General features: G+C 49.5%; 2 protein-coding genes across 5 annotated transcripts in view; both read left to right on the forward strand.

Annotated features, from left to right (window-relative positions):
* Positions 1-19,221, forward strand: part of LOC116507325 (dehydrogenase/reductase SDR family member 13-like) — a 134,133-nt gene extending 114,912 nt beyond the window's left edge. For 2 of the 4 annotated variants that reach the window (XM_032215380.1, XM_032215381.1), the window contains exons 2-5: positions 10,996-11,114; positions 12,972-13,095; positions 13,681-13,992; positions 18,798-19,221. In XM_032215380.1, the coding sequence (XP_032071271.1) occupies positions 10,996-11,114; positions 12,972-13,095; positions 13,681-13,992; positions 18,798-19,057 (815 nt within the window). In that variant the 3' untranslated portion in view covers positions 19,058-19,221. Of the gene's footprint in view, positions 1-7,192; positions 7,387-9,684; positions 9,708-10,995; positions 11,115-12,971; positions 13,096-13,680; positions 13,993-18,797 lie in introns of those variants that run through there. The other 2 variants (XM_032215378.1, XM_032215382.1) reach the window with 2 other exon arrangements.
* Positions 19,222-22,033: 2,812 nt separating this feature from the next.
* LOC116507819 (flotillin-2-like) overlaps positions 22,034-25,179 on the forward strand; it is a 44,208-nt gene continuing 41,062 nt past the window's right edge. Inside the window, exon 1 of the mRNA XM_032216153.1 lies at positions 22,034-22,162. Coding sequence (XP_032072044.1) covers positions 22,114-22,162 — 49 coding nt within the window. The 5' untranslated portion in view covers positions 22,034-22,113. The remainder of the gene's footprint in view (positions 22,163-25,179) is intronic.

Raw genomic sequence — 25,179 nt, forward strand, 5'->3', positions numbered from 1 at the left:
GCGCCATCTGGCCTTGGAGTGGGACTCGTAGGGCCGGAAGGAGGGATCTCTGTAACGTAGCGAGCCCTCCTTCCCCGGTAATGGCCCACCCTAAAGTCCCTGCCATATCTGCCCCTCCCTGTTAAGACCGTAATGCTCTGGCCCACTCCCGTGTCCGTAGTCCCTCCACCCACCCCCATAGCCCCCGCGTTTCCCGACAGGCCCTTCGAATCAATCATCCTCTCACAGAAACACAGCCACTCATCCATGCATTCCCCACATAGGTCAATTAAAACACAAAAAATACAACAATAATAAAGTTAAAAAGTGGGTACAGTCATCAATCAGGCATGCGCTTCAGGGTACTGATGACCACCTTTAAAGCACTCCATGGTAGTGGATCTGGGTACTTGAGAGACCGCCTTCTGCCGATTACCTCCCTCCGACCGATTAGATCGCACAGACTGGGCCTCCTCCGAATCCCATCTGCCAGTCAATGCCGACTGGCGACTACACGGAGGAGAGCCTTTTCTGTTGCAGCTCCGACCCTATGGAACGATCTCCCCGCCGAGATTCGTACCCTCACCACCATCCAGACCTTCCGCACAGCCCTTAAGACCTGGCTCTCCCATCAGGCCTGGGGATAGGTTCCCAATTTACCCGCCCGAGTGTTGACTGTTGAATGCAAGTTGTGTTTTATTATTTTATTTTGTTCACTTACTGTTTGTCTTTTGATATCGCACCCCCCTCCCTGTGATTGTAAGCCGCCCTGAGTCCCCTCAGGGAGAAGGGCGGCCTATAAATCTTAATAAAATGTCTAAAATACCATTCACACCGCATTCCTAAAGATTTATGGCGCACTGCGCAAGTATAGATTAATAACTGTGCAGATAGTTCTTAAAATTTCAGATAGCTGAGCACCAACAGTGGTATACAAGTGGTATACAGGTGGTAGGCAGATGGTATACCTCATTCTTGGAAAGGTATAACAAAGGGTCCAGAGTCTAAAGTCCGGGGTGGCCGAGGTGGATCGTGAAAGAGGGGGTGTACATTAGAAACATTAAGTCCCCCCCTTGTACTTCTGCCATCTTCCGTCGCTCCCTCCGTTGGACAGACGTACCAAGGAGCAAACCAAGGAGCAGACTATAGATGTTACCGACAAGTCCGAGGGCCTCCGCACTCGTTGTAAGTGCCCCCACCCATCCAGAGTCCAGCGTGCCTTCAATGAGATGACTTGAGCGGGCGCTATCCAAGATGATACCCCAAGGGCAATGGCGGCTGATAATGATGATAATGATGGTAATGATGGTAATAGTCAAAGCCAGATGGGGCTGCGCCAGCGAGTCCAGAAGCCCAGAGGCCGTGGCCAGAGGAGGCCAGGTGTTGAGAGACCAAAGCAGGGGAGAGCCAGATGCCAGGCAGAAGACATGGGAGGAGAGCCCACAACAGCGAGGGTGGGCAGAGGAGAAATCGCGCCAGGAGAGCAGCCAAGCCAGGCAAGGAACGGAGGAGGAAAGAGGCAGCGTTGGCAAGGAAGCGGGGCGAAGCAGGGAGGGAGGGCCGTCCGGAAGGGCTGCTGCGACGCCAGGCAAAGCCAGCCGCCCAGTTTGTCCAGTCCCAATAATAGTCCAGCTCGCTCCCCCCTCTCTGGGGCGATGGTAGTCGAACGAAGCCCCCAAAGGCTCAGCAGGTCGAATGGAATCGCTGAAATTGCTGGAAAACACCGCCGCCTAGAAGTGGCGACCCCCCCCCCCAAAGGTCTGGATTCCTCGGGTCCCCTGAATTCCGGACATCCCCAGGGACCCCTTTCCGAGAGGTGCAGAGTTGTTTTCTAAAAGTTTTTCAGCGTTTTTCGCCTGATTCGTTCAGAGCGAAAACGCCTGGCAGCCATCTCTAATCTTGCACATGCGCAAGATTAGAGGGGGGTCCTTGGTGCTCTCCAAGTTTGGTGGCTTCCTTGCAGGCGTTTCACGACCCAACTAGGGAACATCCTCAGGGCTAGAAGGGGGATGGGGGGCTTCCAAGAGGAAGAGGAGGAGGAGGAGGACTGTGGGAACCTTGGTTCTCTCTGAGCTGGCTGGTTTCCTTGCAGACATCTCATGACCCAACTAGGGAACACCATCAGTGTTAGACAGTGGTTGCCCAACGTTGGGCATAAGAATCTGTTAAATAAAGAAAAAAACCCATCAAGTTGTCGGTCTCTCTTTTCTCCACCAGTGTTAGAAGAGGGGGGGTTGCCGGGAGGAGGGGAGAGAGGAGGTGGAGGAGGAGGAAAAGGACTGTTTGTTTATTTATTTATTTATTTATTTTTATTTGATTTGCAAATCACTTACAGGTATAAGAATAATCATGAGTATCAATGAAATGGGTAGGAATAAATGGGGACGGTAGGACAGGGATGGGGGGCACGAGGGTGCCCTTATTCACAGCCCTCACAGACCTCTTAAGAATGGGGTGAGGTTGACAGTCATCGGTTTAAGGTGAAAGTGTTGGGGGGGGTTTGAGGATGTCACCCCAGGGTCAGGTAGGGCATTCCAGGCGTTGACCTCTCTGTTGCCGAAGTCATATTTTCTGCAATCAACTTTGGGACTGTTTACATTGAGTTTGTATCTGTTGTTGCTCTTGTGTTATTGCGGTCGAAGCCAAAGTAGTCATTGACCGGTAGGATGTTGTAGTGGATAGTTTTGTGAACAATCAGTCTGGCCCCAGGCAGTGGAGTTCTAGGGGGTCCAAGCCCAAAATTTCAATGAGGTGCCAACGGAATCTCCCCGCTGGGGAAAAAGAGGCACTGAATCTGCTGTCAGGGTTCCACGTAGCACCATCCTCTATGAAATAATAGCTCGAGGCGAGAAGTTCCTCAAGGCGCCAATTGATGAAGAGAGCCACAAGTTGGCACATCTGGGAAAACCCCAAATCTGAAAGCTTGCAGGTTTTCCCACCCAGTTGAAAGCTGAAGATCTTGCCCCCCACACCCACAAGTCCATCCCAGGGTCCAATCAGCTACTGGCAGTTGAGTTCCCTAGGCTTATGGTTCTGGGGGACTTCAATTTGCCTTCGCTCGGTGAACACTCTGATGGAGCGCAGGAGTTCATGGCTTCCATGACAGCCATGGGCTTGACCCAGGTAATTCGAGGCCCAACCCACTCAGCGGGTCACACACTCGACCTCGTATTCCTCTCGGAGCAGTGGAGTTATGATCTTGGTCTGAGGGGAAATGAGATCATTCCCCTGTCGTGGTCAGACCACTGCCTACTGAGGCTAGACTTCCGGAGGCCAAACCCCCACCGTAGGGAGGAGGAACCGACCAGGTGGTTCCGCCCCAGGCGACTTATGGACCCAGTAAGGTTCCAGACGGAGCTTGGGGTTATTCCAGATGCTCTCGCCCACAGTTCGGCGGAGACTCTTGCTGCTGCCTGGCACTCGGCAGCATCAGAGTCTCTGGACCGGATTGCGCCACTACGGCCCCTCCGGGTCAGCGGCCCACGGAGGCCTCCTTGGTTCACCGAGGAGCTCCGTGAGATAAAGCGCCGGAGGAGACGCCTAGAGCACCTGTGGAGGTCCGATAGGTCCGAGTCGAGCCGGGCACTGTTGACATCTTGCACCAAGGAGTATGTTTGGGCTCTAAGAACAGCCAAAAGATCACACATTGCCTCCTTGGTAGCGTCCGCCGAGTCCCGCCCAGCCGCCCTGTTTAGGATAACCCGCTCCCTCCTAAATAGGAGGGAGACGGAGAACCCCTTACAGGGTAAGGCTGAGGAGTATGTACAGTTCTTGGCGGACAAAGTTGCTCGGTTTCGATCGGACCTGGACTCCACTCCTGCAGATCCAGCCGAGACACAGGGGAATGATCTGGCAGACCATCTCTGGGTTGAGTTTCAGGATGTTGCCTCCGGGGATGTGGACAAGGCTATGCGAGCTGTGAGTGCCTCCACCTGTATACTGGACCCGTGTCCCTCCTGGCTGGTTGCCAACAGCAGTGAGGTGACACGAGGCTGGATCCAGGCGGTTGTTACCACCTCTCTTCGGGAGGGCCACCTCCCCACCGCGCTGAAGGCGGCGGTGGTGAGACCCCTCCTGAAGAAACCGTCCTTGGATCCAGCAGTTCTTAACAACTACCATCCAGTCTCCAACCTCCCCTTTGTGGGGAAGGTTGTTGAGAAGGTGGTGGCCTTCCAGCTTCAGCGTACCTTGGAGGAAGCTAACTACCTTGACCCCTTCCAGTCTGGCTTCAGGCCCGGCTACAGCACAGAAACCACTTTGGTCGCATTGACCGATGATCTCTGGAGAGCCAGAGATGGAGGCCATGCGTCCATCCTGGTTCTCCTTGACCTCTCAGCGGCTTTCGATACCATCGACCATGGTATCCTTCTGCGACGACTGTGGGAGGTGGGGGTGGGCGGCACTGTTTTGCAGTGGTTCTCCTCCTACCTCTCGGACAGGTCGCAGTCGGTGTTGGTGGGGGGGCAGAGATCGTCCCCGAGGCCCCTTACTTGTGGGGTGCCGCAGGGCTCGGTCTTATCCCCCCTGCTATTTAACATATACATGAAACCGCTGGGCGAGATCATTCGGAGGCACGGGATAAAATACCATCAGTATGCGGACGATACACAGTTGTATCTGTCCACCCCGTGCCAACTCAATGAAGCGGTGGAAGTGATGAACCGGGGCCTTGAGGCTGTCAAAGACTGGATGAGAGCTAACAAACTGGTGCTCAACCCGGAAAAGACCGAGTGGCTGTTGTGTTTTCCTCCCAATAATTTGGTTAATGTTCCATCAATCAGGCTGGGGGGACAAAATTTATACCCCTCAGACAGGGTCCGCAACTTGGGAGTCCTCCTGGATCCACAGCTGAGTTTTGACCATCATTTGTCAGCTGTGACCAGGGGGGCATTTGCCCAGGTTCGCCTGGTGCGCCAGTTGCGACCCTACCTGAACCGGGAGGCTCTCACAACAGTCACTCGTGCCCTTGTGACCTCTAGGCTGGAATACTGCAATGTGCTCTACATGGGGCTGCCCTTGAAGAGCATCCGGCGACTTCAGCTAGTCCAGAATGCGGCTGCGCGAGTGATCGTGGGCGCACCACGGTTCGCCCACATAACACCGATCCTCCGTGAGCTGCACTGGCTACCTGTTGATCTCCGGGTGCACTTCAAGGTCCTACTTACCACTCACAAAGCGCTCCATGGTAGTGGATCTGGCTATTTGAGAGACCGCCTTCTGCCAATTACCTCCCTTCGTCCCATCAGATCGCATAGAGCTGGCCTCCTCCGAATTCCATCCGCCAGTCAGTGCCGACTGGCGACTACGCGGAGGAGAGCCTTCTCAGTTGCAGCTCCGACGCTATGGAACAATCTCCCCGTGGAGATCCGCACCCTCACCACCGCCCAGGCCTTCCGCACGGCCCTTAAGATCTGGCTATCCCGTCAGGCCTGGGGATGAAAAATGTTAGTTTGTCCCCTCCCGAATGATGAATGAATGTTGTGCTCTATTTTTAATATTATGTATTGTCTTATGTTTTTTGTCTTTTTACCCCCTTCCCCGTGTTTTGTAAGCCGCCCTGAGTCCCCTCAGGGAAAAGGGCGGCCTATAAATTATAATAAACATTCTAAACATTCTAAACATTCTACTGCCACGGATGAAGATTCCTCCCATCCGCATCAGTTGCAGGGATGAGGTGACCTTGACTTTCTGAGAAGGAATGTTATTATGGCTACCCATCTCCCAAGCTCCACACCGTCCCCCTTCCCAGTTTCCCATAGGAACTAGGTTTGAATGTGTGGCAGGCTTGAGGCCCAGCCCCCCCACCCCCGCACCCCCACACCCATGGCTTCCAAGCCTGACATCTGCCTCAAGGGGTGGGGGGGTGGGGGGGTGCGGGGACAGGAACTGCTTCTTCTGGGCTTAATCATGGAAGGGGATTATTTTATTATTATTTTCACCTGGAGTTCCATTGCGCCCTGCGTCAGAGGGGGAAAGGCCTCCATTTGGGACGAACTATTTGGGGCTCTGTCTATCCAACGGGAACAAAGACTCTTCCTGCCCTGATTTAAAACTTGTGAGTAAGTGGTTTCTCATTGCTTGCGAAGGCTGTGAAGAACACCTTCCTTCCTTCCCATTACTATCACCTTCCTTCCTTCTTTCCTTTCCTTCCTTCTTTCCTTCCCATTCCTAAGAACTTTATTTCTTTCTTTCTTTCCTCCCTCCCTCCCTCCCACATTTCTTCCTTCCTTCCTATCACCCTCCTTCTTTCCTTCTTTCCTTCCTTCCTTCCCTCTCTCCTTTCCTTCTTCCCATTCTGATCATCTTTCCTTCTTTCCCACCTTTCCATTCCTATCACCTTTCTTTCCTTCTTTCCTTTCCTTTCCTTCTTTCTGTTCCTCCTTTTCGTCTTTCTTTCCTTCCTTCCCATTCCTATCACCTTCCTTCCTTCTTTCCTTCCTTCTTTTCTTCCCACTCCTATCATCTTTCTTTCTTTCTTTCCTCCCTCCCTTCCTCCCTCCCTCCCACTCTTCTTCCTTCCTATCACCCCCTTCTTTCCTTATTTCTTTCCTTCCTTCCCTCTTTCCTTTCCTTCCTTCCTAACCCTAACCCTAACCCATTCCGATCATCTTTCTTTCTTTCTTTCCTTCTTTCCTGCCTTTCCATTCCTATCACATTTCTTTCCTTCTTTCCTTTCCTCCTTTCCGTCTTTCTTTCCTTCCTTCCTTCCCATTCCTATCACCTTCCTTTCCTTCTTTCTTTCCTCCCTTCCTCCCTCCCTCCCACTCTTCTTCCTTCCTTCCTATCACCCTCCTTCTTTCCTTCTTTCTTTCCTTCCTTCCGCCCCTCTCTCCTTTCCTTCCTTCCTTCCCATTCCTATCACCTTCCTTTCCTTCTTTCCTTTCCTTCTTTCCATCTTTCCCTTCTTCCTACCTTCCCATTCCTATTACCTTTCCTCCCTCCCTCTCCTCTTTCCTTTTCATTCCTATCACCCTCCTTTTATCCTTCTTCTTTCCTTCTTCTTTCTTTCCTTCCTCCCTCCTTTCCTAGCCCGGGAGGGCGAGGGGGTTGCAGGTTGCTGGCGGCCAGGGGACCTTCCCCTTCGGACGCAGGATGGAAGACCACCAGGAGAGGCCAGGAGGAGGGGCCGACGGGAGGGCGAGAGGGTGGCAGCGCTGCGTGTGATCGAGGCTGTCCCACGCGGGGGCGGGGCAGGGGCCGTCCCAGGGAAAAGGAAGCGAGCGCAGGCGGTCCGCGGGGTCAGCTGGCGAGGCCGCGCCGGGGATCGGGCCATGGAGGCGGCGGGGGCGCTGGGGGCCGGAGTGGCGCTGCTCCTGGGGCTCTACGCGCTGCTTTACTACAAGTTCGGGGCGGCCACCTGGTGCCGGAACACGGTCAGCCTGCGGGGCAAAACGGTGCTCATCACAGGTCAGCTGGGTGGGGGGCAGTGCCCCTCTTTCTTTCTTTCTTTCTTTCTTTCTTTCTTTCTTCCTTCCTTCCTTCCTTCCTTCCTTCCTTCCTTCCTTCCTTTCCTCCTTTCTCTCCCTCTCTTTTTCTTTCTCTCTCTCTCTCATCCTCCCTTCCATAAGCCCCCCTCCTCCTTTCTCTCCCTCTCTTTCTTTCTCTCTCTCTCATCCCCCCTTCCATAAGCCCCCCTCCCACCTCAGGGGCTCCGCGCAGATCAAAGTCCCGGAGCAAAAGCGCAGCGCGAAGGTCCACGGGAGACGCGGGGGGAAAGGCGACCCCAACCCAGGTTTCTCCGCGGAGGTTCTGCCCCATCCCGGTCCAGCTTGAGCCGAAGGCGCTTCAGGCGCAACCGAGAAAGTCCGGCCAGAAAAAGCCCCTCGGGGGACAAAGCGGGTCAGGACTGAGCCAGGAGGCTCCGCAGAGGCCAGCCGTCCCCGGGGCTTCCTCGGACCTCGGCCAGCCAGGAAGGAAGGAAGGGAGGGAGGAAGGGAGGAAGGGAGGGAAGGTGCGGAAGCGCAGGGGGAAAAGGAGGGCTGGGCTGGGCTGCCGGAGACCCCCGCTTGGACCAGCCAAGGGGAGCGTCGGAAGGATGACCAGAACAAGAGAGTCGGAAGGGACCTTGGAGGTCCTCTAGTCCATCCCTCCTGCTCCAGCAAGAGACCCTCAGCAAAGCATTCCAGAAAGGAAGCGCTGGCTTAAAGAGAGGCGTCCTCGGGAGACCCTGGTCTGCATGACCTCCACGAAGGGCCCCTGGCAAGGGATGGGGTGAACCTCACCAGGACTGGGAAGAAGATATTCGGGGAATGACCGGCTCCTCTTATCCCAAGGGCTTTACCCTAACATTGAGCGGGGAGGGGAGCCAATCCTTAGGATCCTCTACAGCCTAATTCCAAGCGAGCACCAGTAGATCCCCAATCACAGAAGGAGGAAGGGAGCGAAAGAGAAAGAAGGAAAACTCAGACTCCAGGGCAACCAAACAAGCAGAAGAAACCGATGGACTCTTTGCTGATTAATTAACAAATGGAGAAAACTGACAAATGGAGAAAACACAGCACGGAATTAATGTTTAACTTCTGTCCTTGACCCAGCCTTGGCAGATACGAGAAACAGACTCCTTGCGAACCCCTTTATTTCCCTCTTGTGCATTCACACTCACCAAAAACTCCAGTCAAGAGTCCTTCAAGGAGTTCACAGCAGTAACAGACCTCAATGGTTCCTTGTAATGATTGCAAGGCTGCCGAAAGGCTGCAAATTACCTTCTGGCAAGCAGTCTTTGCGGCACGAAATACAATGGGCAAAATCTTCAGAAATACGAACTGTTGTCTCCTACGACCACCACTTTTCCTTCTATTTATTCCCTAGCCAGGGAGGGGCCGTGCAGCGTCCATGTATGGTAATATAGTAATATTTATTCCCCCTTTTCCAGATTTAATTTACAGTTGTGGGTTAGTTAAATTCTCTTACCAGGACTTTTATCTCTCCCGGTCTCCGCCTGTTCCAAACTTATTTTGACAAAAAGGCCCGCATCTTGTCAGCCATGAAGGCTGCCATCCCAACTCCTATTCATAGGCAAATCTCTAACCCGCGAGAGATCTGTTGCTTCTCTCAGGGTCAGATGAGATGCTGCCCTTCTTCAGCCCCACCTCCAGTGGGGGGGCTCTGATTCAAAAGAATCTTCGGAGATGGTTTGTCAGGCAGGGTTCATGTGAGACTCTTAGGAGCCCACATCTCCCACACCTGTCCAGCTGGAGAACTACCTGTCGAATCTCAACAAGGCAGTTCTTAAGTGCATCATGCTTGATTTTATTATCTCCCCCCCCCTCCATGGTTGTTAAGTAAATCATTGCAGTCGTTAACCGAATCGGGTTTCTCCCTTGGATTTTGCTCGTCAGAAGCCAGTCACCAATGGTGAGCCTTGGATGTAAACACAAACCGGTTCCAGGAGGTGTTGAATTTGGATCATGTGACTATGGAGATGCTATGACGGTCGTAAGTGCAAGGAACCAGTCGTACATCACTTTTTTCCAGTGCCCTTGTAACCTGAACCGGTCTGTGAATGAGCAATTGTAAGCGAAGAACAACTTGTGCATGCAGAACAAATTCTGCAGTGAGTTTATTGATGGAATGCATCAAAGTCCGAGGTGATTGACCAGGGAAATAACCATTGCAAGAGATACCGAAATGGATGCGGTCCAGATGACACAATTCTTGGGCGGATTGTTTTCTTAAGATACGGAAATGGAAAGAAGGGGACCGAAGGTCAAAGCTGGCTAGAAATGCAGGTTTGTTGAAAGAGGTGGAAAAAGCTGGGATTGGCAGATGCTTCTCTCCACACCCCCCCCCACTCCTTTGCTATAGGGAGGACAAAGTGGGAAGTGGGGGGGGGGGTGATGAAGAGTTGTTAACCTAATTTTGTGAAGTTTCTTTTCTGGTAAAATTCTACTACAAACTAGGGTCGGGATGGCGAAAGTTTGTCAGGGCACGCGAGGCGTTCCGCTGTCAGCTGGCCAGCATGCATGCGCCCGCTGGCCAGCTGAGTTCAGCCTTTTTTAAAGCCATTTTTTTGCCCTCCCCAGGCTCCAGAGGCTTTATAGGAGCTTGGGGAGGGCGAAAAGAACCTCCCCCGCCCCTCAGAGGCCCTCCGGAGGCTTCAGGAGCTTCCTTGAAGCCTCCGGAGTGCAGAAAACCGTCGCTATGGGCAAAGCGGAAGTTTGGGAATGGACTTCCGGTTTGCTTGTAGGGTCAGTTTAAGCCCTCCGGAAGCTTCAGGGACCTTCAGGCGGCTTCCCTTGCTACAGACCCCTCACATCCTGGAAATAAATTGTTTCAACTTCTACTCTCAAAATGACATTATAGGGCATTGCACACCAGAACAACTAGGGACAGTTTTCTCCCCATGCCATCCCTCTGCTAGAACAGCTCATTCCCACAACAATGTCAAACTATTTACTACGACTCTATTACTATTATTCTTCTCATCCTTCCTATTACCTATTTCCTTTTCTACTTATGACTATAACTTTGTCGCTTGTATCTTTACGATATATATTGTTTTCTTTAGTTTCCTAGTACGATTTATGTTTATTGCTTATTTAGTATCCTATGACTATCACCAAGTGTTGTATCTTAGGATTCATGATGAATGTATTTATGATGATTATGATCATGATTTATCACTTATATAGCTTTTATGTACACTGAGAGCTTATGCACCGAAGACAAATTCCTTGTGTGTCCAATCACACTTGGCCAATAAAGAATTCTATTATTCTATTCTATTCTATTCTATTCTTCATTCCAATATGTTCTGTTCTATTCTATTCTATTCTGGCTTGTGCGGGAATTAATCAGAGTTGGTTTTCTTTTCATCTGTGCCAAAATGATGTACTCAACAAAGTTTTGCATTAAGCGATTGGACCTTCTCGACAGTGCTTGCTTGCTTGGGTTCGTCAGTCGGAACCTTGAACAGCAACACCACAAAAACTACAGGCACACAAATGCAGGTCCAACCCCTGGATCCCCATCAAAGGCTGTGTGAGCTCAGTGAATCCTCTCTCTGACCTTTCGTAGGGGGAAATACAGGGATCGGGAAGGTCACAGCGGTGGATCTGGCCCAGAGAGGCGCCCGTGTCATTCTGGCCTGCCGCGACAAAGCGAGAGGAGAATCGGCTGTGTATGACATCCGACGGGTAAGCAGCTGCCGTGCTTCTCTCCGTTCAAAATCCCAACAGTTCCGATGAGCCTCAGTCGCATTGCAGGCTCTCGGCCATTCCCTACTTGGCCTGTCCTGGTTCTATTCAGGGGGCTTCTAAATTTTTGGGGCAACCGCATTCCTGGAAGTGGATCTTGTTGGAACTGGATCAGGCAACTGTCCAAATGAAATCAGAGACACTGACACAAAACTTATAGTTATATATAAATAAATATATTTAACATTTATATTTACAACAGACAAAATAATCAGAAAAACAGGCATATCATGAGGTAAACTAAACAGTAAACAGAGCCCACCGAGGAAAAAGGCGGGGAAAAAGGAAAACTCCCCCTTTATACCCCAGCAACCAATCATAGCTTAGATTGCCTCATGCAGGAGCCAGCACTCTCCAACCAATCAACTACCACTATATACTTTACTATTGCAGCTACTCAATTCAATCTCCCAACAGTTCTAATGTAGCCCAGTCGCGTTGCGGACTCTCCGCCGTTCCCCACTTAAAGAGCTTTGCGTTGAATTCTGTCCCGGCCTGTCCTGGGTCTGTTCAGGGGGCTCCATATTTTTCAGGGCATTCCTGGAAGTGGTTTTATTATATAAATGAATACGTTTAACCTCTAGATCTACAGCAGCCAAGATAGTCAGGATCACAGGAACATCATGAGGTAAATCAAACAGCATTCAAAGCCCACAGAGGAAGAAGGCGGGAAAAAAGGGAAACGCCTCCTTTACACCCACAGCAACCAATCCTAGCGCAGATTGCCTCATGCAGGACCCAGCACTCTCCAACTAATCAACTATCACTATACACTTTACTGTTACTCAATACAATCTCCCAACAGTTCCAATGAGCCTCAGTTGCAATGCAGGCTCTCGGCCATTCCCTCCTTGGCCTGTCCTGGGTCTGTTCAGGGGGCTCCATATTTTGGGGGGGCAGCCGCATTCCTGGAAGTAGTTTTGTTGGATCTGGGTCTGGGAACTACGCAGCAACTGTCTAAATGAAATCAGGGAGACTGGCACAAACTTGTAGTTTTATATAAATGAATATATTTAACACCTATATCCATGGGAGACAAGAGAGTCAGCAACACAGGGGCATCATGAGGTAAATGAAACAACATTCAGAGCCCACAGAGGAAAAAGGCGGGAAAAAAGGGAAACTCCCCCTTTACACCACAGCAACCAATCATAGCGCAGATTGCCTCAGGCAGGAGCCCCCACTCTCTACTGTGATTAATCAACTACAATTGTGTGTTCTGGCCCATTGTACACTCTACTGTTCCAGCTCCTAAATGTAAGAGTTCCGATGAGCCTGAGTCGCGTTGCAGGCTCTCAGCGATTCCCCACTTGGCCTGTCTGAGTTCTATTCAGGGGACTCCATATTTTTCGGGGCAGCCGCATTCCTGGAAGTATTTTGTAGGATTTTCATTATCCATCTTAATCGCCATTCTTCATCGGTTGTTAAGTAAATCCAGCTCCACCGATTGATTTTGCTCTTGGGATGATCACAAACCCTGGGGATGTCACCACCATCATCACAAATGACGCTGGTTGCCAAGGGCCCGAACTTTGATCACATGATCCCTGGAGATGTTGCCATGACCACAAGTGTGAGGACCGGTCATAAATCACTTTTTTTTCATTGGCATCGTTCATTGAATGTTCGCTAAATGAATGGTTATAAGTCGAGGATTGCCTGCATTGTTTTATTACGCACCACCCAGGGAGATTGACGGGAGGTGAGCGGACCTACACAGAAGGTGAGTCAGTCGGGATCCAACTTTGAAGCCGTACTCGATCCCGAGGCTCAGGATTCCCTCTGCTCCTTTTCCAGGAAAGTGGGAACTCGGAGGTGATCCTGATGATCCTGGATCTGGGCAGCCTGGACTCCGTGCGAGCTTTTGCACAGACCTTCTTAGAATCGGAGCCCCGTCTGGACATCCTCATCAACAACGCAGGTGGGGGCAGAGCAGACCCTCCCCAGGGTCTCTGGGCGAGGAAGGGGAGAATATTGGGGGAGGGGGTTGCCTGGGATTTCTCTAACCCTGTGAGGTGGGTTGGTCTGAGAAAGAGGGAGGGAGGGAGAGAGAGAGGGAGAAAGACTGGCCCAAAAACATCTAGCCAGCTTTCCTGCCTAAGGTAAGATTCGAACTCATGGTCTCCCATTTTCTAGGCTTAACTACTAGACCTGTGATGGGGAGCCTAGGGCACGCGTGCCAGAGGTGGCATACAGAGCCTTCTCTGTGGGCACATGGTCCATTGCCAGCTACTATTCTGGCTGGTCTACGGGTTTTTGGGCTCTGGCGCGTGCGCGCATTTCCAGTTTCAGAACTCAGTGCTGAAAAGATTCACCATCACTACATTAGACCAACCTGAAAGCTTTATGGGTAGTCCTTGACTTGTGACCGTGATGGAGTCTGCCCATTATGGTTGCAGCAGGGCATGACGGTTATAAAACAGGTCACTCCTGTGACCCCTGGGATTTCGAGACCTTGGTTGTGGTGATAAGCTGAGGACCTGTAATCCACTTACTTTTCTGGCAGGAATCCTTAAGGATGGTCCAACGGCTGATGGCTTTGACCAGGCCTTCCAGGTCAACCACTTGGCCCACTTCCTGCTGACCCACCTGCTCCTGGACCGGCTGAAGCGCTGCGCCCCGAGCAGGATCGTAATTCTGACCTCAAATGCCCACAGCTTTGGGGAGATCGATTTTCGGACCATCCACAAACCGGTGGAGGGAATGCAGAAGGCCCTACATACATATGCCAGCAGCAAACTAGCCAACATTCTCCACGCAAGAGAATTGGCCAACCGGCTGGAAGGAACCAACGTCTCCTGCTATGCGGTTCATCCAGGTGAGTAAGAGTCCGGCTCCAAGGCCCCCCAAATGGAGCCCCCACAGGTCCGGCTGAAGCTCTGCCAGGCATTTCTCTCCCACTGGAGCCTCCCTCGACCCCCTCTGCAGAGCCCCCTCGGGAGTTTCCTCCATCGATCTCAGCTGGAGAGGGAGGGGTCTCCCACCATCCAAAGTCCAGAATTCTAGAATCTTAGGGTGGTAAGGGTCCTTGGAGGTCTTCTAGTCCAAGACAGGGATGAGACTTCCCCCAGTCTCTTACTTATCTTCTGCCTTTTCTGCTCCTTCATTCCTCCTCCTTCACCTCCTCCTCTTCCTCCCCCTCTCCAGCTGGTCCCCCCCACTCACCTCCTTCAAGTTGTTGGTCTCTCTTTTCTTCACTCTGGTCTTTCCGCTCTTGAAAAGGGTTCTTCCTCTCCAATTCTGGGCTGGGACGAGGATAAGGGAGGGAAAGAGACAATTCAAAAATAGCATTATTATTATTATTCGCAACAACAGAATTGTTCTATATTTCTATTTCTGACTTTCCATAGAGTTTCAAATCATCCATATATAATAAATGAGAATTTTTTTCAGCTTCTTTGGCTGTTTGGTAGCCTAATTTCATTTTTTTAAAGATTACTGATAGTGGGATGATTGCGATGATGAAGAGAAGAGGTGAAAGTGAATCACCCTGGAATATTCCTCGCTTGATATTAACCATTCCGTAGATCTCATTCCCTACTGCCAACTCAGTTCTCCATTGTTTCATCGCCTTTTCAGTAAAGGATGTAATATTTTTGCTAATGCCAGTTGTTTCTAAGCATTTTATGATCCAACTATGTGGCAGTGAGTCAAATGCCTTTTTGTAATCAATCCAGACCATATTCAAGTTCATTTTTCTGTTCTTACAATTTTCTAATATCATCTTATCGATTAGGAGCTGATCTTTTGTGCCCCTGCTCCTTCTTTTGTTGCCTTTTTGCTCTACTGGCAAGATGTTGTTTGTTTCCAAATAATCCATCATGTTATCTGCAATAATGCCTGTGAGTAATTTGAAGGTTGTTGGCAAGCATGTTATTGGTCTGTAGTTTTCAGGTGTTGTTCCTTTAGTTGCATCTTTCTGAATCAAGTATGTTTTTCCAGTTGTCAACCATTCATCAATTTGGCCCTTTTGTAAAATTTCATTCAGTTGCCTGGCCAATATTGCATGTAAACTGGTCAGATATTTGAGCCAGAAACCATGTAATTGGTCCTTTCCAGGTGATGTCCAATTCTTTACCTTTTTAACTCGATTTTTGACCGTCTCAGTTGTTATTTCTAATACTTGCATTTGTTTGTTGCCAATGCTTTTCTCAAAGTCATGTATCCACTTTGCTTCCTTATTGTAGTCCTTTGCATTTTCCCACAATTCTTTCCAGAATTCAACTGTGGCCTATTTTTCTGGTTTTTCACTTTTGGTGTCACCATTTACATTAAGACTTTGATAAAAACGCCGTTGGTCTGATCGAAATTGCTGATTTTGTTTATATTGGATGATTCGTGCCTCATATCTTTCAATTTTTCTAGCTGTTGCTGTTATCTGCTGTTTTACAATCTCTATAGCTTCATTGATGTTTCTTGTATCCAATCTATATCTTCTGATTAGCCGATCTATGATTTTGTTGTTTTTAAGCCGTTGCTCATGCATGTTCTTTAAGTTACTAGCATCTGCCCTTAATTTTTTGATTTTTTGTTCTAAACGGATTTTCCACTTTGGCTTTGATGCTTTTTCTGTTGTGTGACTAGGTACTTTAATTTTAATGCCTAGTTCATTAGTGACTATTACAGCTGCGCTGTACATTAAGTGGTTTGTTTCCAAGATGGATCCCGATTCAATTGTTGAAAACACTGCATTAACCATTTTCATGAATGGGGCCAAAATTTTCTTAGGCACAGTTTTTAGTGATGGTAAACGTTGCCTTTCCTCATTAAGCAGAAAATGCTCCATGATCTTATCCTTCAATTCTTTTTGTTTTTAAGTTAGTTCATCAGTTGGTTCAGTGATAACTGGTTCTAGTGGTGGTGGTGTTATTTCCTCCCCGAGAGCTTCTTCTGGGAGTTCTACTACAATGTCTTTAGTTGTGTCTTGAATATCAGTTATTTCCGCTTGTGATATTGTTTTTTTTTGGTTTTGCAATTTGCCTGAATTTCCTCAAGTTCGACGTCACTAAACACTTTATTCCGTATAATAAATCGCCTTTGATCTGCTAGTCTTTGTTCACTAACATCTGAATCTGGATATTATTATACAATTGTATCACAGCGGCCAGTTGTTTCGCTGGATTTGGCATTGGTTACTAGTCGGGCCCCACCCAGGGGCCTAGGACGTTGTAACGTATTTTCGTAATATGCGTGCAGATCCAAGCAGTGCGGCTTTTTGCATTTGACTGATGGTGATTTTGTCAATTTTTAACTGTTTTAAATGTAATTCCAGTGCTTTTGGAACAGCACCCAATGTGCCGATTACCACTGGAATTACCACTGCTGGTTTGTGCCATAAGTGTTGAATTTCGATTTTTAAATCCTGGTATTTCACGATTTTTTCATGTTCCTTCTTGTCGACCCTGCTATCACCTGGTATTGCGATGTCTATGATTGTGACCTTATTTTTCTCAACCAGTGTGATGTCTGGTGTGTTATGCGCCAGTATTTTGTCGGTTTGTATACGGAAATCCCACAAGATCTTGACCATCTGATTTTCGGTGACTTTTTTAGGCTTATGTTCCCACCAGTTTGTTGCTGTTTTAATATTATAATTTTTGCACAAATTCCAGTGGATCATTTGTGCTACTGAATTGTGCCGCAATTTATAATCAGTCTGGGTGATATTTTTTTACAGCAGCTGAGTATGTGATCAACAGTTTCATCAGCTTCTTTGCAAAGTCTGCATCTGGCATCACCAGAGGATTTTTCGATTTTGGCCTTAATGGCATTTGTGTGGATAGCTTGTTCTTGCGCAGCCAGGATTAGTGACTCTGTTTCTTTCTTTAATGTACCTGCTGTTAACCATAACCAAGTTTTTTCAATGTCCACTTTATCTTTTATTTTTTCCAGAAATTGGCCATGCAGTGCTTTGTTCTGCCAACTCTCCATTCTTGATTTTATCACATCTTTTCTGTATTCTTGTTTCATCTGTTGGACCTTCAATAGATTTTTGTTCTTTACTTCGATTAATAGATGTTCTTGACTTTCTTTTAAATAATCAATCAGTGCATGTTTTTCTTCTTCAACAGTTTGCTTCACTTGTAATAATCCTCTGCCACCTGATTTTCGGGGCAGATATAGTCTATCAGTATCACCACGTGGATGTAAACTGTAGTGCATTGTCATTAGTTTCCAGGTTTTTCGGTCCAAAATGTCCAAATAAGCTTGTGTCCAGTTAACTATACCAGCTGTGTATCTTATAACTGGTATTGCCCAGGTATTTATGGCCTTGATTGTATTTCCACCATTCAATTTAGATTTCAAAATTTTCCTAACTCTGTTGGTGTACTCTCGCCTGACAATAGTTTTTACTTCTCCATGCTTGATGTTATCCAACTGCAGAATGCCTAAGTATTTGTGGGCTTCATTTCCGTTGCATTTAATTGGTTCGTCATTGGGCATTTCAATTATTTTTATTTATTTATTTATTATTATTATTTTGCTGGCAAAGAGGATGGTTGTATCTGAGAGCAGCTTGACGTATTTCTGCAAGTATTTGGATGTCGTGGGGTCCTTGGGGATCTCTGAGCTTGGTGGTTTTCTTGCAGACATTTCATGACCCAACAAGGGAACATAATCAGGGCTAGAGAGGAGGGGGGGATTAGAGGAGGAGGAGGAGGAGGAGGAAGAGGAGGAGGAGGAGGAGGAGGAAGGACTGGGGGGAGATCCTCGGTGCTCTCTGATTATGGCTGGCTGTGGAATTCTGGGAGTTGAAGTCTTAAGATTGCTAAGGTTGGGCATCCCTGAATCGGCATTATTTAATATTCCTCATTTAAAGGTTGAGGGAATCCTCTCCTTACGGCTTTTCTTCTAGTGACCATTCAGTTACTGAAAAATGTGAGTTATGACCACTTTTTACAGTTTTGAGTTCTGCAGCATCCTCGGGGTCAAAATTCAGAGGCTTGGCAACTGCCTCATATTTATGACGGTCGCAACATCCCAGAATCATACATTCCCTTTTGCGACCTTCTAACAAACTAAATCAAGGGGAGAAACAAATTCACTTAACCGTGTTAAGTAACAACTGCAGTGATTCACTTAACAACGGTGGCAAGAAAGATTGTCAAATGGGGCAAAACTCACTTAACAGCGGTCTTACTCAGCAATGGAAATTTTGGGCTTAACTTAACTTATTCCCTTGTCTGTACCCCCTTCCCTGATTGAATTGTGAGCCGCCCTGAGTCCCCTTCGGGGAAAAGGGCGGCATACAAATGTAATCAATCAATCAATCAATCAATCAATCAATCAATCAACTGTGGTCGTAAGTTGAGGACTACCTATAATATACAAGGGAATGTGCTAGCCACTAAGTTGTGCAATGCTCAGATGCACACAAACACATACACACACACCCTTTGCACAATGGCCCACTCCCTTCAGCATTGGGTCTTCAGAAAAATATTTAGAAGTTGCCCCAAGGCTTCAAATGGGGAATGGATGTTGTGCAAAGGGTTATTGGGGATCTCCTCCCCTTCCTCCTCCTCCCCCTCCTCCTCCTCCTCCTCCTCCATCTGGGTCACCCTGGAAGCTGCCGCCTTCCACCCCAGGTCGTTCACTCAACCATCTCTCTCTTGCTTTCAGGATTTGTTAGAACCGAAATTAATCGCTCCTTTCCATGGTGGGTATTTTGGTCCTTTTTGTTCATGAAGCTGTTCGTCCGAAATAGCGAAGCTGGTGCCCAGACCTCCATCTACTGCGCCACCGAGGAGGGCATCGAGGGGCTGACCGGGTGGTATTTCGTGGACTGCCGGCCGAAGGTGCCCTCGGCACCGGCTTGCGATGACCAGCTGGCCAAGAAGCTCTGGGAATTCAGCGAGAGGCTCCTGGGACTGACCACTTAAACGGAGTTCGGGGTAACACAAAGTGGGCATCCAATTGTGTGGTGCGGCTGAGAGAAGCGTTGAATTTCTGAGAGTTTGAAAAACTGGAAAAGAATGGTGAGGTTTGTTGTGGTGAGCTGCCCAACGCTGGGCATAAGAATCTGTTAAATAAAGGAAAAAACCCATCAAGTCGTCGGTCTCTTTTCTCCACCAGAAAGGAGGGAGGGGGGGTTGCCAGCAGGAGGAGGACGGCTGTGGGGTCCTTGGTGCTCTCCGAGTTTGGTGGCTTCCTTGCAGGCGTTTCACGACCCAACTAGGAAACATCCTCAGGGCTAGAAGGAGGGGTTTGCAGGGAGAAGGATTATGTGGTATTAGTTGATCCTCTGAGCTTGGAGGTTTTCTTGCAGACATCTCACGACCCAACTAGATAACATCATCAGTGCTAGAAGGGGGGGGGGCTTCCAAGAGGAAGAGGAGGAGGACTGTGGGAACCTTGTTTCTCTCTGAGCTGGGTGGTTTCCTTGCAGACATTTCACGACCCAACTAGGGAACACCATCAGTGTTAGACGGGAGTAGGGTTTGTGGAGAGGAGGAGGGGAGAGAGGAGAGGGGAGGGGAAGAGAAAGAAGAGGGGGAGGAAGGGGGAAAAGAGGAGATGAGGAGGAAGGGAAGGAGGATGACTGTGGGGTCCTTGGTGCCCTCTGAGCTTGGTTGTTTTCTGACAGACATTTCACGACCCAACTAGGTAATGTCATCAGTGTAAAATGTCTATGGAGATTATGTTATCCAGGTCATGGTTATCCCAATGTGTTCTGAGCAATAGGTTACATGTAGTACAATGCAGTGAGCCATGTTTGTGATGATTGAGCTGAGGTGGCGCAGTGGTTAGGGTGCAGCACTGCAGGCCACTTCAGCTGACTGTTATCTGCAGTTCAGCGGTTCTAATCTCACCGGCTCAGGGTTGACTCAGCCTTCCATCCTTCCGAGGTGGGTGAAATGAGGACCCGGATTGTTTTTGGGGGCAATATGCTGACTCTGTAAACCGCTTAGAGAGGGCTGAAAGCCCTAGGAAGCGGTATGTAAGTCTAACTGCTATTGCTATTGCTGTCTGTCTGTCTCTTTCTATCTATCTATCTATCTATCTATCTATCTATCTATCTATCTATCTATCGGATTGTTGGGGGGCAATATGCTGACTCTGTAAACCGCTTAGAGAGGGCTGAAAGCCCTATGAAGCGGTACATAAGTCTAACTGCTATTGCTATCTATCTATCTATCTATCTATCTATCTATATCTATCTATTTATCTATCTATATCTATCTATCTATCTATCTATCATCTATCTATCTATCTATCTATCGGATTGTTGGGGGCGATATGCTGACTCTGTAAACCGCTTAGAGAGGGCTGAAAGCCCTATGGAGTGGTATATAAGTCTAACTGCTATTGCTATCTATCTATCTACCTATCTATCTATCTACCTATCTATCTATCTACCTACCTACCTACCTATCTATCTAATCTTCTTATCCTATCTATCAGCCATCTGTCTTTCTCTGTCTCTCTACCTATCATCCATCATCTATCTATCATCTATTTATCTATCTATCATCTATCATCTATCTATCTATCTATCTATCTATCTATCTATCTATCTATCTATCTATCTATCTATCTATCTATCTATCTATCTATCTTATCTATCTTATCTATCTATCTATCTATCTATCTATCTATCTATCATCTATCTATCTATCTATCTATCTATCTATCTATCATCTATCTTATCTATCTATCTATCTATCTATCTATCTATCATCTATCATCTATCTATCTATCTATCTATCTATCTATCTATCTATCTATCTGGGTGAAATGAGGACCCAGATTGTTGGGGGCAATAATGCTGACTCTGTAAACCGCTTAGAGAGGGCTGAAAGCCCTATGAAGCGGTAGATAAGTCTAACTGCTATTGTTACTGCTATGTGCATCTCTGTACATTGGGGAAACAAAACCACCACTTCATAAACGCATGGCACAACGTAGCAGAACAAACTCAGCCCTTCCACCTGCATTTGAAAGACAAAAGGCCCCTCTTTGGAAGACTACAAAGCCCATGTTTTCCACACTTAACATTTGTTACTGAGGATGCTCCGTAGTTTGCGCAGAATTTTTGTCTGCTAAAAGAAGAGAAAAAGCTGAAAGAGGACCCAGAACCCCCCCAGTCCTCCTCCTCACACGGATGATGTTCCCTAGTTGGGTGATGAAACAACTGCAAGGAAATAGAAACCTCCACCCTCAAGGAAATACAAGCAATCCCCAACTTATGACGACAACTGAGCCCAAAATTTACGTGAGAAATGTGTTGCGTTTTGCCCCATTTCACGACTCCTTGCCACGGTTGTTAAGCGAATCCCTGCCGTTGATAAATTAGCAACAAGGTCGTTAAGTGAATCCAGCTTCCCCCCATCGACTTTGCACGTCAGGAGGCGGCAAAGGTGGGAAATCACGTGACCCCGGGACACTGCGACCGTCATAAACGCCAGTCACAGTCGTCAAGCATACCAATTATCAATCACGCGACCGCGGCGGTGATGCTGCGACGGTCGCTAAGTGTGACAACTGGTACACAAGCCACTTTTTTTTCCCCAGCGCTGCTGCGGCTTGGAATGGTCCCCAAGCGAAGCGTTGTAAGTCGAGGACCGCCTGTAAGTCAAGGAGCCCTCCATATGGGCAGGTTCGGGGAAGAGCGAGGAAAATCAGGGTATCTTTATTTATTCAATGGGTATGCCTCTCGGTGAACGGGCCCACCGGCCCCGGGGGAAAGCCGCGAGAAGAAGCGCCCCCTGCCCCGGTATCCCCCTCGGGGGCGACCCTCGGGCAGGGCGGGCCGGGCGGACGAGCGAGCGGAGCCCCGCCGCCTCAGCCGCGCCCAAGATGGCGCGCCCGGAAGTGCCCCGCGCGGGGGCTTCCGGTGGGCGGGCGCGTGGGGCGTGGCCTGGAGCCCCGCCCCCCGCGGCTTGCCTGAGGCGGCGGTGGCGGCGGCCGAGCCGAGTTGAGGCGCCTGGATCCCGCTATGGGGAACTGCCACACGGTGGGGCCCAACGAGGCGCTCGTCGTCTCAGGTAGGGCGCCGGGGGGAGGGAGAGGGAGGGCGTGGGGGTGTGGGGACGCGTGTCGCGGCGCGGGGAAGGAGGGCGAGGGGTTGAAACACGCGCGTCACGTGTGAACGCGGCGCGGCTGCCTTCGCGTGTTCTCTGGGAAGCTGCTTCTGGGCGCCGCCGTTCCCCTCGGGGTTCCAAGCAGGGCAGGCCCGTTTGGAAACCTCTGGGATCCCCTTTGCCCCTCCCTGCTCCCCCCCCCACAGCAGCTCCCCGTTATGGGGTCTTTAGGGGAGGGGGGGGCAGCTCACGGCTCTTTGGGGGAGGGGAGGGGGTCCTTATGAGCCCAATACAGGGAGAGGATCTTATCCCCCCCTCCTTTTGGGGAGAAGGGTGTTACCCCTCTTTGGGGAGGGGGCCTTGCCCCTTTTGGGGGGGAGGGGGGCCGTGTGCCTCGCTTTCAGAGAGGGAGGGGGAGCAGGAGGGGAGAGGGAGGGGGGGTTTACGCCCTGAATATGGGGAGAGGGATGGAGAGGAGAATACCCCCCTTTTTGGGGAGGGGAAGGGGCTTTACAAACTCCCCTTTCCAGGAGAGGGAGGGGGTCCTTTGTCCCACTTTTGGGGATGGGGATCATGGGGAGGGGGGGGGGTTCAAGCACTCCTTTTCTCCTCCAAAGTCCCCCCCCCTCTGCCACCATTGCCTTTCAGGGTCTCAGCTGATCATATTGCAGAAGTGGGGGGGGGGCTCCTTTGGGGGTGCATCCTTCCTGGGGTGCCCTAGGGGAGGGGGTCACACACAACCTCACAGCCTCTGCAGAGCCCCCCCCCCCACCATCACTACTTGGAAACCAAGAAAGACCCTTGGCCGGATTGATGGGTGGGGGGGGTGCTGCACCCATTTCTGAGGGGTGTCTGCGAGCGGAGGGGGCAGGAAGATTTCCTTCCCCCCCCCCCAAGAGGGTGTAAAATCTCCCCTCCTGCCTGTAGGCAATCTCGGACCCCATCAGAGCAATCGGGGCCTCTTGAGGGCGAGATGGGTGGCATGCCAATTGCAATGAAGGAAAGAAGAGAGGGGGCTCCTGAGCATGCGCAGAGGGCTCTCCCCTTGCCGTGGGGGGGGGGGTTGCTCCCTGGAAGGGAGTAAGATGGACAACCTGGTCCGGCCTTCCGTAAAGCCCACCAAGACCTGGCTGTTCCCGCAGGCCTGGGGCTGTTGATCAACATCCAGCCCCACCGACACTGGATGGATGATGTGCAATTTTAATAATGTACCTTTATTTTTAAATTTTTAAATGTTTTTATCTGTCTGTAAGCCGCCCAGAGTCCCTAGGGAGTGGGCGGCATGCACATTTTATTAAATTGGAAATTGGAAATTGGTTGCTTTGAGGATGGATCATAAAACGGGTGCCAGGATGACATTATATACCCAGAGTGGCCCATTGTCTTCTTCTTCCCTGTTTGATGCCTTTGTTTTCTTGGGATATGTTGATGCTTTATCTTAATTCTCTGAATAAAACAGAGCAGAAAGAAAGAAAGGAAAACCAGGTACCCAGGAGGCCCACCCACTGGAGAAAAGCAGACCACCTTTGTGTGTGTTTGTGTCTGTGTGTGTTGTGTATGTCATGTTGTGTGAGATAAGTGCCCCTGATAAACTGATAAGGAAGTGAGAACCAGCTGCTGGTGCCACGCCCTGGGTTTTTTTCCCCTGGCTTCCAGTAAGAGAGCTAGCTGGTCTTGGGAATAATGTCTATTTTGTTTATTTTATGGATTTAGTCATCAAAGTTGCCTTTGGTTTTCCTCTTCGGAGGCAGGAGCTCCCGGAAGGAGGCTCATGGGATGGGGTGGGGGCCTCCCGGGGAAGACCCCGGATTTTTGCCCCCTCTCGAGAAGGGATCTGTGTGGCCTCTGGATTTGTCCCCTTTCTGAAGACGGTCTTGGGGAAGGGGTGTTGCCTGGCATGACAGGTAATCCTCAACTAACGACCACAGTTGAGCCCAAAGATTACATTGCTAAGCAAGGCGGTTGAGTGGGTTTTGCCCCCATTTTGCGACCTTTCTTACCCCAGTTCAGTGTTTCTCAACCTTGGCGACTTTTAAGTCCTGTGGACTTCAACTCCCAGAATCCCCCAGCCAGCATAGCATAGCTGGCTGGGGGATTCTGGGAGTTGAAGTCCACAGGACTTAAAAGTCGCCAAGGTTGAGAAACACTGCTCCAGTTGTTAGGCGAATCACTGCAGCTGTGAGTGGTGCAGTTCTTAAGGGAATCCAAACTCCCCACTGACTCTGCTTTCTCAGACGGTCGCAAAAGGGGACCACGTGACCCTGGGACATTGCGACCGTCATACGTACGAGCCAATTGCCGAGCGGCTGAATTTTGATGCTGCAGTGCGACCATCGGCCATAAGACACTTTTTCCAGTGCCCTTCAGTGTAACTTTGAACAGTCACTAAGTGAATTGATGTAAGGCAAGGACTGCCTATAAAGGAGGACACAGGCAGTCCCCTACCTACAACATTTTGTGTAGTGACCATTTAAAGTTACAACGTCACCGAAAAAAGTTACTTTTGTGACCCGGTCGTAAGTGTGAAAATCGGCCGTAAGTCACTTTTTTCCCCCAGTGCCCTTGTAAGTTTGAACGGTTCACTAAATGAACTGTTGTAAGTGGAGGACTAGCTGTATAGAGGTTAGGCCTGACCTATCTGGAGGGGAGGTTCCTACACTGGGACTGTTTTGGACAAAGACCCTTTTTCTGAGCCGTGGGGGGGGGGGGTTCCCTGCTTTGGCAGGGTTGGACAGATGACCTTTGAGGTCCCTTCCAGATCTATGAATTAAGCCGCTGGTCCATTTATCCTGAAACCATGACAATGAGGTTGTGGGTCTTTTGCAGCTCTGCAAGAGGTTTTTTTCTAAATAAGATTTTTTTTTTAAAAAATCCCTTAATAGTTTGCACACACAGATAATCCTAAACTCACGACAATTGGGACCGAAATTTCCATGGCTTCGCAAAGCAGATGTTAAGGGAATTGTGCCTAATTTTACGGC

This window comes from Thamnophis elegans, chromosome 4 (assembly GCF_009769535.1).
Source record: "Thamnophis elegans isolate rThaEle1 chromosome 4, rThaEle1.pri, whole genome shotgun sequence".
NCBI lineage: Eukaryota > Metazoa > Chordata > Lepidosauria > Squamata > Colubridae > Thamnophis > Thamnophis elegans.